General features: G+C 41.3%; 1 protein-coding gene across 1 annotated transcript; it reads left to right on the top strand.

The window, feature by feature from the left end:
• Positions 1–8,152: 8,152 nt before the first annotated feature.
• Positions 8,153–9,620, top strand: LOC134396234 (zinc finger protein 345-like). Its single transcript, XM_063122654.1, has one exon. The coding sequence runs from the start codon at positions 8,334–8,336 to the stop codon at positions 9,558–9,560; it is 1,227 nt and encodes a 408-aa protein (XP_062978724.1). The 5' UTR covers positions 8,153–8,333; the 3' UTR covers positions 9,561–9,620.
• The last annotated feature ends 6,776 nt before the right edge of the window (positions 9,621–16,396 follow it).

Raw genomic sequence — 16,396 nt, 5'->3', positions numbered from 1 at the left:
TGCATGCTGCACACGGCTTCCCCGGAGATTGCTCCCTCCCTGTCCTGGCTTCGAACGCCTCATGTTTTCCTAGCCTCGGTGTGTGCTACATGTGGCCTGCTGGGGATTGCTTCCTGCGGGGGCTCAAGTGCCCCTCCTCTCTCCAGCTGCGCTGCACGAGGCTTGATGGGGTTGTTCCCTGCCCAGACCTCGCACCCCATCTTTCTCCAGTTGTTGCAATGCCCTCCTGCCCTGGCCTCAAGTGCAAATCCTTTTTCCAGATCCAGTTGCAATGTGTGTGCGTGCGTGCACGTGGCTTTATTTGTCTGCCCTGGGCTTTTTCATAACCTGCCAGGCATCCCCTTTCTCCCACCCCCCTTCCACCTACGTAGGGAGTGACTGGGTGATCACTTACTTGTAGGGTGACCATATGAAAAGGAGGACAGGGCTCCTGTATTTTTAACAGTAATATAGAAAAGGGAATTTCAGCAGGTGTGAATTGAAGAGGCTGAAATTCCCTCTTCATCACAACACTTAAAGCTGCAGAAGCCCTGCCCTCTTTTGTATCTGGCCACTCTACTATAGCTAGTGTAGCTTTAACTGTTGTGATGAAGAGAGAATTTCACCCTCTTCAATTGACAGCTGCTGAAATTCCCTTTTCTACAGTACTGTTAAAGTTACAGGAGCCCTGTCCTCCTTTTCATATGGTCACCTTACTTACTTGCATAAAAATTTCCATTGGGTTCAGCTGTTTTTGCTAAAGTTGTTAAAGCCAAATGAACATTTTAGTTGCTTTTTTCTACACAGTTCCTAGCTCTACAATATTTATTTATTTTCAGAAAAAGGGCCTTTGGAGAAAAGGGAGTTGCAATCCTGAGCACTCGGGACCATCAAGTGTAGCAACCTGTGCACTGAAATAGTGGGGTACAGTAGCAAATTTTAAATATGGATCGGTTTGTGGTTAAGATAAAGAAAGGAGCAGACAAACTGAACTATAATGAATGTGCTGATACTAGTGCAAATAGCTCTGACTCCTCACTGAAGAACTTACATGAAGATGAAGTTATTGCTGCCACTAGTTCTAGTGTGTGCAATGAACTGAGAAATGAACAACAGAAACAGACTTTGTCTGTTAGTTCAGGTCAGTGTAGTTCCTCTTCAAAGCCATCAGACATTTCACCTGATGACCCAGCCTGTGATGTTCCAAAAAACAGATTAGAACGCCAGTCCCGATTATCTAGAGGTCATTATCAGCCTAAATTGAGCATATTTCCTAAAACTGAAATGGCAAAAAGTAAAAGAAGTTTTCATTCTGATTGGTATGAAAAGTATAGTTGGCTAGAATACAGCCCATCAAAGGATGCAGCATTTTGTTTTTTCTGCCGTTGCTTCTCCTCTAATATGCCAACAAACAAAGGTCACCCTGATTTAGCATTTATTCGTAAGGGCTTCAGAAGTTGGCATAAGGCTAGCAAAACTTTTAAAAACCACCAACTTTCAAAATCTCATGTGTTGAGCTTTTCTTCATGGTCAACTTTTAATGAAGGGAAACCTATTGATGCATTGTTGGATGAGGGCAAGCAGGCTTATCTGACTAAGCAAGAAGAAGAACGCTGCCATAACCGAAGAATAATGGAGCGTCTGATTGACATTGTTCTGTGTTTGGCAAAAGGTGGGAGACCATTCAGGGGTCACAATGAAAAAGCTGACAGTGCTGAAAAAGGCTTATTTCTAGATCTTGTCACTATGCTCCAAAAATATGATCCCGTAATGGCAGAGCATGTGCAACATTCTCCTTGAAATGCTACCTATCTGAGCAATCGCATCCAAAATGATTTAATTGTGGCCTGTCACAATGTTGTGCAACAACAAATTATTTCTTCACTAAATGGAAAAATGGTTTCAATAATTGCCGACGACACTACTGACTGTGGACACCATGAACAGATGTCCATTGTGGTGCGATATTTCGACAATGAAAAACATGGTCCAGTTGAACGTTTTGTATCTGTTCAGAGATTATTAGCAGTTGATGCTCAATCTGTTTTTGACCAGTTAGATCAGGTCCTTGGCATTCTTAAAATTGGCTGGTCTTCAGTGATGTCTGTCTGTTTTGATGGTGCATCTACTATGTCTGGATGTACTGCAGGAGTTCAAATGAAATGTAAACATCGAAACAGTGAAATACTCTATGTTCACTGCTATGCACATTGCTTGAACCTCGTCCTAGTAGATGCATGCACTTCAAGTCAACAAAACAGAACTGTGTTTAATTTTTTTGGTGTTATTCAGACTCTTTATGCTTTCATGGAGGGGAGTGCTGTGCGACATGCAGTATTGGAGAAAATTGCACAAGACGTAGGATCCCAGTTGAAAACTTTGAAGTCACTGTCAAACACAAGATGGGCATGCAGAGCAGAAGCAGTGGCTGCTGTAAAACAAAACTACTCCGTCATTTTACAAGCTTTAAAAGAGATAAATGAAACAACTCGCCTTGCTGACGCTAAAATAAAAGCCAAGGGCCTTATCCATGAACTAAATTCATTCAAGTTCATCTTTGCCCTTCATATGATGCACCCTATTCTCCAGATGGTGGTAAAAGTGAGTAAGGCTCTTCAAGCTCCAGAACTCAACCTACTGACTGCAATGACAGGGGTGAAAAGTTTGCGTAACTCTTTGGCTGCAATGAGAAGTGACCCAGAACATTTTAAATCTATTTTCAATGACAGCGTGAAAATATGTGAAGAGCGTGATATATCTATTCCCCCAGTTAAGAAGAGAAGAATATCTACTCGGATTGATGACATGTTTGAGTCCCAGCATCACTTTGATACGAAAGAGGAGCAGGAGAGAATAACTTCCTTTTACCCACTCCTAGACTCAATGATTACTTGCATTGACCAGCGATTTGAACAGGACACTTGTGAAATTGTGACTGCAGTGGGAAAGCTGTTGAGCTTAGACATTGGCAGGGATGATATTAGAATCATTTCCAAAAAATTTAAAGTGTCCTTGGATGAGTTGGAAGCTGAAGTCAGACTGCTTCGGGGTTATGAAGGATCTGTTCCTAAAGGTAGCACTACAAACACCACCAGAGAATGGCTTGATTGGCTAAAGGAATCGGATCGGTCTTCCATGTTCCAGGCCTTTTACAAATGTATTCAATGTTTTGTAATCTTGCCTGTTACAAGCTGTTCATGTGAAAGAGCATTTTCGAAACTAACACATGTAAAAACCAAACTAAGAACTACAATGTCCCAACAGCGACTCGACTCACTCATGATTTTGTACATTGAACAAGAATTGGTTTTGTCAGTTAATTATAATGATGTTATTGAGGAATTTAAGTCCATAACACCTGGTGAGCGACGCCTCCTTCTTTAGGAAAAGAAGATCAAGAAACTTGAATCTGTTTTAGTAAGTTTGGATTAGGTCATTATCTGATTAAATTTAAAGATGATAAAAATTAACTGTATCTTTATATATGCCTGGTTATTACTACAGCAAAAAAAAGTATTCAGAGTCTCTGTTTCAAAATGTGTATTTTTAAAGTACATATTACTTGTTAATAACAAAAATACAGTTTACTTCAGTTTTCGTTTATTTCATTTGTTTGATGAGTGAAAAAAGTCCTTTATTACTGTATGTTCAATCAATGTTTACCTTAAAAAAAACAACCCCTGGCTGAACCCCCAAATGAAATGTGCTGCGCACGCCTATGACTGTAAATAAAGGATGGATGGATTGAAGTCTTTCATAGAATCATAGAATAGCATAGGATGGGGGTGCCTCCGGTACTGGAGCTGTTCTGCTTCTTGGGGATGGGGGGAGGATTCAGTCAAGAGAGAAATCCCCATCTTTGTCATGTGGGTTACTCCCTAGGAATTGTGTCACCATCTCATATATTTGCATAAGTAAATGAGCACATGCAAATTTGTGCCTTCTTTTGCTCCTAGAGCTTGAGCCCCTTTTAGGCACCTGCTACCCACCCCCCGGGGCTGTCTCCTGCCCCCCTGCCCAGAGGGAAGTCACTGCTCCTCCCCCCAGCCGGGGTCCGCTATCGCCTGTTCCTATGTTTACAGGCAAACGGCTTTTATATTAGGCACGAGATTGTCTCTTTAAGGTTTTTAACATCTTTGCAAACCGCCCAGAGAGCTCTGGCTCTTAGAGAGAGGGAGGATCTCCCTCCCAGTCCTCCAAGGGTTAAACGAGCTGAGCTCTGGTTCCTAGAGAGGCAGGAAATGTTTTTAAAATGTGCGAGAAAGATAAGAGCGAGAACCCCGCATTCCTCTTCCGGGAAGGGAAAAGGGCCTCGTGGGTCTCCTTGGGCAGGCGGGGAGGCGGATACAAGGCTGGAAAAGGAGGTAAAATGCAACGCGATGTGGGGCTGGGAGGTGGAGGAGGAGACGTGTGGGGGGTAAGATTTTGCTCTGGAGGGCGGTTTGGGGGTCCAGGGGGGCTGAGCCCTGCAATCCAGCTGCGTGAAAGAACCCATACAAGACCGTATTTTTTATATTTCTCTGCACTCCTGCTCTATCCTCCCAAAAGTGAAAACATTGGTAAAAGTTGGCATTCAAAAATTCAGACACCCGCAGGTAAATTTTGGAAGTACCCAGATTATATATCCGCTTCCCCAGTTTCTGCTCTGTCCCACTTTAGCAACCAGGGTGTATTTCTTGCAAGGCCAGAGGCAGACCAGAGTCGCTGCCGGCCTTTGTGCTTCTATGGAAGGGAGATCGGCCGTTGCTTCTCCTTCCGCAAAAGCATTGCAAAGCGTAATCCCATATCTGCAACACCGACCACTGGCAAAGTCAGTCGGGTTACAAACCTCCATTTTGAGACTGGTCTGTCTTCTCTGCAGACCTCATGGCTGTGACCCGGGGGCCAAATTTCTGGACTTCCCTCACTTTTTAGGCGTTGGCAACCGAATCCTGCAGCTCACATGTCAGTGTCTGGCAGAAGTTTCATTTACGGATTTCTGCATTTTTGGACGCTCTGAAAAGTACTTTGTTGTTGTTTATTCGTTCAGTCGCTTCCGACTCTTCGTGACTTCATGGACCAGCCCACGCCAGAGCTTTCCGTCAGCCCCTCGCCACCCCCAGCTCCCCCAAGGTCAAGTCTGTCACCTCCCGAATATCATCCATCCATCTTGCCCTCGGTCGGCCCCTCTTCCTTTTGCCTTCCACTTTCCCTAACATCAGCCAATTCTCCAGGGTGTCCTGTCTTCTCATTATGTGGCCAAAGTACTTCAGTTTTGCCTTTAATACCATTCCCTCAAGTGAGCAGTCTGGCTTTATTTCCTGGAGTATGGACTGGTTTGATCTTCTTGCAGTCCAAGGCACTCTGGGATTCCTCAAATATGCATGTGTGGTTTAAGATCTCTCTCTCTCTCTCTCTCTCTGTTTAAGACTGTATATTGGGAAACACTTTGGGTGCATTAACTTTGATTAATGCACTCTATTTTGTCTGCAATGTTTTTGGCTTGGCTTCTATTCACCAAATGTGGGCATAGGTTGTGGGGTTGGCAAACACTTCCCAGACCAGTAGGTTCTCCTTGCACCTCCCCTATTTTATTTGTAAACATCAGTTCCCTCTTCATCACAACAGTTGCCCTGCCTAGCATGACCAGATACAAAAGAGGGCAGGGCTCCTGCAGCTTAACTGTTGTGATGAAGAGGGAATTTCACCAAGTGTAGCATGCATGCAAATTACAACAGTTGAAATTCCCTTTACTATACAACTGTTAAAGATGCAGGAGCCTTGTCCTCCTTTTCCCAGGGTCACCCAAGATTAAAACTGTGTACTCGGAAAGAATTTGGGTACATAATACCGTTAATCCCAGGTACATTTTGTGAATACGACTCATTGCATATATCTGCTTACCTCTCATTTCAGGCATTCACAACTGAATCCTGCACCTCACATGTAAGTGACTGCCAAAAGTGTGGATTTCACGTGTGGATTTCTGAATTTTGGGGCGCTCACAAAAGTACTTCTGGAGTCCTCAAATGTGTATGTGTGGTTACAGAGAGGTGTTGTCAGTCCTATGTTGTTGCTGTTTTGTTTCCTCATATATTCGGACTGTGAATTGGGAAAGCCTTTGGGGTACATTATTGCATTCTATTTTGCCTGCATTTTTTTTCTTTTTGGGTTTGGCTTCTATTCACCAAATGCTGGCATAGTAGGGTTGGCAAATGCTTCCCGAACGAGTGTTTCCATGTACCGCACCACCCCTCGGTGGCTACTTAGAGGAAAACACAAAGAGAGAAAGTGGTCTCAGGATGCTGTGCAAGATTTTACTGATGAAAAGCTTTTTGCGTCTGCGAATTCGCGTCCAGCAGAACTGTTCAGAGTGGTGAGGGGTCTAACTCAGACACCTTCTCCCCTGAGCCTTCGGTAGTTCACTCTGATGCATTTAACGATCATTTCAATAACAGCATCAGCTAAGGATCGTGTGTCTCCTCTGAATGAATGCTTGGAGGCAGTAATGGGCTGGATGAGGAAAAACAAACTGAAGCTGAATGCAGGCAAGACTGAGGTGCTTGCTGTCAAGGGCTCTGACCTAGGTTCGGAGGTGTGTCAACCAGTTCTAGATGGGGCTACACTCCCCCTGAAAGACTGTGTTCGCAGTTTGGGGGTGCTCCTGGATCCAGCACTCCAAATGACAGCCCAGATAGATGCGACGGCCAGGAGTGCCGACTATCAGTTTTGGCTGTTGCGCCAGCTGTGACCTTTTCTAGAGTTGGAAGACCTAAAGACAGTAGTGCACATGCTGGTAACCTCAAGGCTTGACTTCTGCAATGCGCTGTACATTTACATACATTTATTTATCCCATTGTACCTAGTTAGGAAACTTCAACTAGTTCAAAATACAGCAGCCAGGTTGGTCACCTGTACGTCTAGGGGCGAGCATATTACCCCAACATTAATATCACTCCACTGGCTGCCAATTAGTTTCTGGGCAAATTACAAAGCGTTGGTCATTAAAGCCTTACATGGTTTGGGTCCAGGTTACCTGCAGGATCGCCTTCTCATATACAGTCCGTCCTGCACACTCGGGTCCTCTGGGGAGAACTTACTTCAGTCAGCCAAAAGTAGGCTGACATCAGTTACCCAGAGGAACTTTTCTTCTGTCACCCCCAGATTGTGGAACGGCCCACCGGAGAAGAGTCGTAAAATTAACTCTCTCTGTGATTTTAAGACTGCTTTGAAGACGAGCCTTTTCCCTCAGGCCTATCCAGATCAATGTTAAATCAAGAATTTTTAAGATGTGTTGATTCTTGTAATAATGTTATTCCCCGCCTCAATCCAAAGGGAGAAGCAGATAAGAAATAAATAAATAAATTTATTATTATTATTATTACTGTTATTATTGTTTTGCTGCTACTGCCCTTGTCATTTTTACTGTTAGTTTTACTGTTAGCTTTTATTGTTTTATCTGTCACATATTTTACTGTCACTACTTTTAGTGCTTGTAATATTTATAGTGTTTTATGTATGGTTGTAAGCCGCCTTGGAAGGGCTCGCCCTGAGAAGCAGCTAAAAAATGGTTTAAATAAAAAATAATAATGGGGGAATGCTTTGGGGACATTAATTCTAATTAATATATTCTATTTTTATACCTTGGTTCTTGGATATTTGGCTGTGTTTTTTTTTGTTTAACTTTCAAAACAAACTTTCACTGGCCAGGGGTAAATGCTTTCCAGGTGAGTAGCTTGCCCTCCCCCCAACACCCCATTGCTTGACCCCTGTGATTACATAAAGGGAAATGAAATCTCACTTCCTTATTCCTCCTACAATCCGCTCAATGAATTAAACAATAGTCCAAAGTTCTAGACCAGAGTTTCTTGACCAAAGCTTTTCTGTTCCAAGCTTCCTTACTTACAGGTCCTTCTCCCCAATGCTCCAAAGATTAAGATATAGAACCCGGATAACCATGGAATGTTCCTTTTCTTTGCCCAGGCAGGTGCTGAGAAGGACAACAGGAATAAGAAGGAGCCCTGTGAAGTGTCCCTGGAAGCAAGCAGGCATGAAGCAGAACAGGAGACCTTTTGGAACAAAGTAGAACCAAACTGGCACAAAGGAAATCCATCAAGGAATGTGGAGAAGAAGGGGTATAGATAAAGATCAATTGAAATCAACAAGATATTGCAGAACCCACCCAGTTAAGAAACTATATCCATGTGTAGTGTGCAGTAAGAGGTTCAGTCAAAAGAGTGACCTTAAAATACATCAAAGAACAGACACAGGGGGGAAAACCTTCTATATGCATAGACTGCGGAAAGAGCTTCAGGGATAGTGGAAGCCTTACGGATAATGAAAGAATCCATACAGGGCAGACTCTAACTGTATAAATGGAACGAGGAAAGAATTTGAGAAGGATTGTTGGACACACAGGGCAGAAATCACTGAAGTGTAAGGAGTGTGGAAAGACTTTCAGCACAACCACTGACCATAAAAGACATCTGAGAACTCTCACGGGGGAGAAACCATATAAATGTATGGAATGCAGAAAGAGCTTCAATATGACCAGTAGCCGTAATGCACATCAGAGGATGCACACAAGAGAGAAATCTTTTGAATGCGTGGAGTGTGGAAAGTGCTTCGGGCATGGTACTGAACTTACTGAACATCAAAGAATCCACACAGGAGAGAAACCATACGCATGTATGGACTGTGGAAAGAGCTTCAGAGTAAATTCTTACCTTAGAATACATCAAAGGACCCACACAGGGGAGAAACCATATGCATGCACGGACTGTGGAAAGAGCTTCAGTGTAAGTTCTAACCTTTGGAAACATCAAAGAATCCACACAGCAGAAAAACCTTATGAATGCCTGGAGTGTGGAAAGTGCTTCAGAATGAGGCAGGGTCTTACTTTACATCAAAAAACACATACAGGAGAGAAACCATATAAATGCATGGAGTGTGGAAAGAGCTTCATTGATGGCATTCAACTTACTCTACATCAAAGGACCCACACAGGGGAGAAACCATATGCATGTATGGACTGTGGAAAGAGCTTCAGAGTAAGTTCTCACTTAAGGATACATCAAAGAACCCACACAGGGGAAAAACCATATAAATGCATGGAATGTGGAAAGAGCTTTAGTCAAAGTCCGCACCTTATTATACATCAAAGGACCCACACAGGAGAGAAACCTTATGAATGCATGAAGTGTGGAAAGAGCTTCAAGGAGAGCAGTAAACTTAGTCTACATCAAAAAATCCACACAGAAGACAAACCATATAAATGCACTGCATGTGGGAAGAGATTTAGACGAAGTCACCATCTTGCTCAACATCAAAGAACTCACACGGGGGAGAAACCTTACGAATGCATGGAATGTGGAAAGCGTTTCAGTGACAGCACTGGCCTTACTTGTCATCAAAGAACCCACACAGGGGAAAAACCATATCCATGCATGGAGTGTGGAAAGAGATTTAGTCAAAGCCCGCACCTTGCTCAACATCAAAAAATCCACACAGGAGAGAAACTATATAAATGCATTGAGTGTGGAAAGTGCTTCAGTAACAGTAGTCAGCTTCGGTGCCATCAAAGAACCCATAGAGGGGAATAACCACAGAATTGTATAGAATATTGATCAAGCTTCATTCATCCAAGGCCTTTACTCAAGATCAAAGTACTTTCTCAGGAATGAATGAATGAATGAATACCTTTATTGAATAAGTCTACTGACCATTTCAAAAAAATCACATATTATTAAAAACAAACAAATACTTAAAATTTATGATTTAAAATTCTAAAACAATATACAGTTCATAATTAATACATTATATATGACTAACAGTTAATAAAACCCCACATATATTGCAACATTTGATAAAAACTTATTAATTAATCCATTTTTTCTAATTCTTTTTTCCTTATACTGGCTGCTTTAAGAGCGAAGAGAGCAACCCTCTGGGTCACAAAATAGTTAGAACCACGTAGGAGAAAGGCCAATTTATCCTTGGCTGACCAGGCTCTCATGCGTATTAAAAACATAGATAGATAATGTTCTCTACATTTCGAATATAAACAACATTCAAGTAAATAGTGGGTTAAATCTTCAATTTCAGGGTTGCCACATATACATAGTCTATCTTTCAATGGAATACCTTGGAATCTACCCTGTAACATCATTGTGTCCATCAGCTCGAATCGAAGCCGGGTAAAGGCTACTCGATGGGCCCGTTTCATAACAAAAAACAAATATTTTTCTTCTTTGAAATGGAATTTTGTTTTGGCTAGCCATTTCATGGCCCTTGATTTTGACACTGCCGCTATATCAGACTGCCTTCTAATATCTGAAATCCTGAGTTTAACGGCATTTCTTATATTGGTGTTTGAAATGCTAAGTGCCTGCAAACTAAAGCCATAGTTTGGTAGCATCTTACTAAATTTATAAAGCCAGGAAGTTTTTAAAGGTTTGGCCATCTGCTCGAGAAGACACATCTTTGGAAGCCTGGCCTCATTCATCGAAACTAGCTTAAACCAATAATTAAATAGCCTGCAATGCATTTGGTCTAAAACAGCCAAGATACCTAATTCCGATCTAAGCACATATGCTGGACAGGCAAATGCAACCCCTAGAATCGTACAAAAGAAACGGTTTTGGACCCTTTCTATTTCCCTACTTTTAGAAAAGCCCCAGATTTCAGCCCCATAAATTATTATCGGCAACACTTTAGCCTTGTACACATTAATTACTGGCAAAAGAGAACCAGGATGTCTATAATTCAAGAGCTTGTTCAAGGATTTTGCACACACCGTTGCCTTTAGTTCGTTTCTTTTTAACTGCGGTGCCCAAGAACCTGAGGAAGTAAACTCTAAGCCAAGATAGATAAATGAATCCACCTGGTCAATTTCATTAGAATCCAAAACCCACTTATATCGCTTCTTTTTCTTTCCAAAGACTAACACTTTTGATTTCTTACCATTAATCGTTAAATCATTTTCCCTGCAATATAAACTAAATTTTCTCAGAAGCCTCCGCAAACCAACCTGTGTGGTAGAAAACAAAATCATATCATCTGCATAAAGGAGGATATTCAACGATTTATCCAGTATCCTTGGCATATGAAGCTCTTGACTATGTAGTGCGGAAACTACATCATTAACATAGAAATTGAAGAGGAATGGCGCAAGAATACAACCCTGACGAACTCCTTTACTTGTGGGAATGTCGTTTGTTAAAGCTTGGTTTACCCCAGTTCTAACCTTTAAACGGGTATCTGTATAGAGGATCTTTATAAGAAAAAGGAGTCTCTGATCAATGTTTGTTTTAGCCAACTTATCCCAGAGAAGACTTCTATTAATTGAATCAAAGGCTGCAGTTAAATCGATGAATGCTGTGAAGAGCTGTCCACCCTTTGAGGTATATTTGGATATCAAATGAGATAGTGTGAAACAATTATCAATAACAGACCTTCCCTGCCTAAAACCTGCCTGCTCTTCTACCAAAATAGCATTTTGTTCCGCCCACTCCTCTAATTTTTGGTATAAGAATCTAGCATAGATTTTTGCAGGGATATCTATTAAACTGATAGGTCTATAGTTACTGGGGTCTCTGCGATCACCTTTTTTAAATAAGGGAATTACTATGCTAAGTTTCCATCCATTAGGTATACGACCAGTATTACTTATATGAGTGTAGAGGCCTGCAAGAACAGAAGCCCACCAGTCAACATTGTCTTTAAAAAGTTCTGGCGGCAAAAAATCTTCTCCAGGAGCCTTATTATTCTTTAACATGAGAATGAGAGGCTTTATTTCTTGTTTTAAAATTGGAGGCCATTTGGGAATGGCATCAATGTCTTCTGCAACATTTATTCCTTCCCCGTTTGCCTTATCCCTAAATAGTTCGAAATAAAAGTCTTCCCATACTTTAGCAGATACAGGAATCTCTACACTATAATTGTCTGTTCTAAATCTGGCAGATACCATACGCCAAAAACTTGCTGAATTTTTGTTTCTGGCCGCCTGTTCCAACTCAGACCAACTTTTTGCATAATAATTAATTTTCTTATCTATGAGTAATTTCTTATAATTTCGCCTAAGCTTAAGCATAAGTATATGTGCTTCATTGTCCAAGGTATCATGAGCAATCCTCATTTGTTTTCTCAGTCTATTCCTTGAAACTCTACAATCTGCATCAAACCAAGTACTTTTTATATTCCGCAGACCATTTCTACTGTCCCTTTTTAGTAACCAGGGTTTAATTTGTGAACAAATTGTTTGGTATGCAGACAGCACAGACTCAATGTTTGTATCCAGAGCACATATCAGATTTCCCAGGGCTATTCCCTCATTTGATTTCAGACAGGATTTGAGATTCTGGGTATTCACATGCTCCCATCTTATTCTTTTCTCACTAACAATGTCTAGCCTACTTGACACATACTTGTCTAACTGGGTCACTAATCTACGATCTGATTCTAAAATTAAGTGAGTTGAAATGGGTTGATGGTCACTCTTTTCTCTTGTAGTTACCGTAATTCCTGGGAACAGATGAACATTCTGTCTAGGGACACAAATGTAATCTATAACACTGCCAGCTGAATGTGTAAAATATGTATATGGATAAAGAAGCCCGGTATCACTGGGACCTAAAATTTGAAGCCCTAATTTATAGGTTAACTCCAACAAATTCCGACCCGCTTTATTTACTTTCTTATCTCTGGAGGACCATTAATAGATCTCCTGGAGGTCTTCATGAAGACCCCAACGCTCAGCAGATTGTGATGGATTGGAGCCAATTCTGGCATTAAAATCACCCAACATGATAATTAAATCATTCGGGAATCTCGTACCTAAATCCTCCACCAAATGTTCCAAAAGAAGCCAGACATCCTGAAAATAATACTGTGAGTTGAGTGGTGGTATATAAATATTTACTAATAATAATGATAAACCTGGGGTTTTTAACCTAATTACTATACTATTTTGTGGAGCAAAACTATTACACACCAGCTCACCAACCCAACCTAAATCTTCCTTAACAAGAATTGCTAATCCCCCAACTGCTCTGCCCTTATTCTTCATTTTCCAAGCAGGTTCATTCCAAACAATATAACCTGGGAGGATATTCTCATTATTTATGAGCCAAGTTTCTTGGAGGGCAATCACATCAAAGTCAAAAAGGAATTCCTTCAGATCAACTCCCTGCTGACAAGACCTCCAGCCCGATACATTCCATGAGAGAAATTTAACTGGCCTGCTAGTGTGATTGTGGGGACTAAGATATGCATGAGATGAAAATCTAGCTGTCAATGAATCCCCCCTCCCTAAATCAATTAGCTCTCCTAATCAACTAATTTTGACTGCCTTTTCTAATTGATTAGTGGGTTGAATATACTCCGTATCCAGACACGTCAATTCCTCCATAAAGGGACTTAATACACTCACATTAGAACTCAAAGGATGGATGATGTCTGTCTTAGAATGTGTGGTCACAATGGGCTGATTAATACATCCCAACTCCCCTTCCTCCAGGAACCTCATAGCTTGCCAGTTTATGCTGTTTAAGTCGACACCTTTCTTGGGTTTAGAAGCAATGCATTCATTTCTATTTTGGATCAAACCTGAAAGATTAACTGGGCTCATTTTTATTGAATTACTTGTTGAAATCTGAGCCATCCTACTATCTCCTGCATCCACCACTATTTTTAGCTCTTCTTCTTTTTGAAGTCCTCCTCCATCATAAGGCTTAGGTTTCCCTAGATTTATTTCCCTTAGATGGTTTTTCAATGATTCTAACCTTTCCAAAATCTCTTCCTGTGCAAAATCTGGCAAGACCTGAAAAGAATTCAGGAGAGCAGTCTCCTCTGCAATGTCTAAACCTAACTTTCCGTTATCAAAATGCTGTGATCCCATTGTTGGGTTTACTTTAATCCTCAATTTGTCCTGTTTCTCTAACTGAGTAGGGGCTTGATTGATGTCACAGGACCAATTTAGATCAATTAGATTTTCAGTGTGATTCCTAACTCCCATTATGTTCTCACTGGGTTTCCTGTCTAGAGCATCAAATAAAGGGGCCAAAGGGGCCTGATTTTCAAAAAATCTTGCTAAAACTATATTACTTACTAAAAATTCCCTTTTTGCTCTATAAATACAACTTGCTATGCCCTGGTCACTAAATGTAACAACAGCACGTGCTCTTATTCCATCATAATATAAGTATTCTATATTCACAATGTTGTTAAAGTGCAATGCACCTGGCATAACACTATTTACCATATGCAAAAAATGTGAGACACGAACTGACTGGGCAAGATTGCCCCACGGTTTGGGATAGTTCACAAACACCAGCTTATAAGGGATCATCACCAAATTCCAATTGGCTCTTACAGTAGAGACCAGCACTGGTTTGGGCTGAAAAATAGCAGCACCCTGCTTAATACCTTGAATATCATCCTCCAACTTTACCTGAGCCTTACAAAGAACGTCTTCCCAGGGATCTCGCAACAGTTCCAAATCCTGATCACTGGACACATTGCTCAAAGCAAGATCTTCTTCACCACTACATTGTTTAGTAAGGGCTTTAAGTGATCCTTTGCTCTTTGTCCTTTTTCCCCTTTCCTCCTGCTCTTTCTGTCGAGGCTTGATAGGGTTGGCATTTTTAGATACATCCAACAAATCAAACAACCTCTGAAAATCCTTTCTCCGGCAAGACCGTACTTTTTTCTCCTGCTTTTTAGATGTTTTCATGTTTTTGCTTTTCTTTTGTTTCTTATGCTCCCCATTTTGAGCCACTTTTTTATTTCCTTTAGACTGGTTCTTTCTGGAGTTGCATAACTTCTTGTTTGACGACTCTGTTTGAGTTTTCCTATCATCATTACCTTTTACCAGCTGGTTCCTCTCCTGCAAATTAAAGCATTCAGTCAAAGTTGTTAACAACCTGTTACTTTCTGCCAAAAAGTTTTTAATGAGGGCTAGTTCTTTAGATATCATAAGTAACTGCCCTTCCATCTGAAGAAATTCCTTTCCTGTATCCTCTGTTTGCAAGGAGATTGTGTTGTAATTCTTTCTTGAGATATTAGCTACGCAATTAAATGATTGATTCTGCACAGGTTCTTCCTCAGCTTCTACATTAATTCTTCTCCCTCTCCCTCGACGACCCGCTGTGCTTCAAGTAGGGAGTCATGGATCTCAGCCAGGGCCAGCTGTGATGCTAGATCTAATATAGACATCGTAGATTTAGGTTCTTGTAAGGCCCCTTTAAGATCTACTGACCAATCCAGCATTTTAAGTTCTGGCGAGGAATCATCCTGCATGGACTTAAACAGTTCTCCTGTTTTTCCCCCTTCCTCCTCATGCTTAAAAAACTGAGTGATTTTAATTTGTCTCTTCCGCGGCTCTGGAGAACGATATTGTTGGCAAGGGGTAAGACCCAAATCTTTATAAATCCTTCTTGTAAACACCATGATTCCAATTTTCACCCAGTCTAAGGTGGTGAACTTATTTACTCCCCTTCGTTTGTTCGCTCCCTCAACCTCCCCTTCACCTCCTCCAATTTGTTGTAAAAATTTGTTAAAAATTGTTTAAAAATTGTAGTAAAAACACACTTAAGTGCCAAGCAGATTCCCTGATTGATGAACCATTAAAATTGAATAAATGAGAAAAAAGTAAGTTAAAATGTCCATATAAAATTGAAGTTAAAAACTCTTATCTTTGGGAGGTTATGTTTGGAGCTTCGTCTCTGCCAACAAAATCCTCTTTCCTTCTTGTTCAGTCCTATGGGTTTCTTCCTCCAGAGTAAATGGAGGAAGAGTAAATCATCCCAGATTCACCCCTGCCTGAGCGCTGGATGCCTTGTGTGGCACTTAGATGAACAGGTTTGGCCTCAGGACAATCCTGGGATAAACCTTCGGTCTAGCTATGGCCACAGTCTCCTTATGAAGAGAGACTGAAACAACTGGGCATGTTTAGCCTGGAGAAGAGAAGATTGAGAGGAGACATGAGAGCACTCTTCAAATACTTAAAAGGTTGTCACACAGAGGAGGGCCAGGATCTCTTCTCGATCCTCCGAGATTGCAAGACACAGAATAATGGGCTCAAGTGACAGGAAGCCAGATTCCAGCTGGACATCAGGAAAAACTTCCTAACTGTTAGAGCAGTACAACAATGGAATCAGTTACCTAGGGAGGTTGTGGGTTCTCCCACACTAGAGGCATTCAAGAGGCAGCTGGACAACCATGTCAGGGATGCTTTAGGGTGAATTCCAGCACTGAGCAGGAGGTTGGCCTCGATGGCCTTATAGGCCCCTTCCAACTCTACTATTCTATGATTCTAAGTCAACAGTTGATTAAATAGTCCATGTAGACTGAATAGTCTACCATTGACTATTGTGTCGTCTGGTGGGAAAAGCTACACCACAGTTGGTTATTGCTAGAACATAACCAGCACAATTAAGAG

The sequence above is a fragment of the Elgaria multicarinata genome, chromosome 3, assembly GCF_023053635.1.
Source record: "Elgaria multicarinata webbii isolate HBS135686 ecotype San Diego chromosome 3, rElgMul1.1.pri, whole genome shotgun sequence".
Taxonomy (NCBI): Eukaryota; Metazoa; Chordata; class Lepidosauria; order Squamata; family Anguidae; genus Elgaria; species Elgaria multicarinata.
The sequence above is the reverse complement of the archived record's forward strand: the minus strand, read 5'-3'. Positions and strand labels throughout refer to the sequence as shown.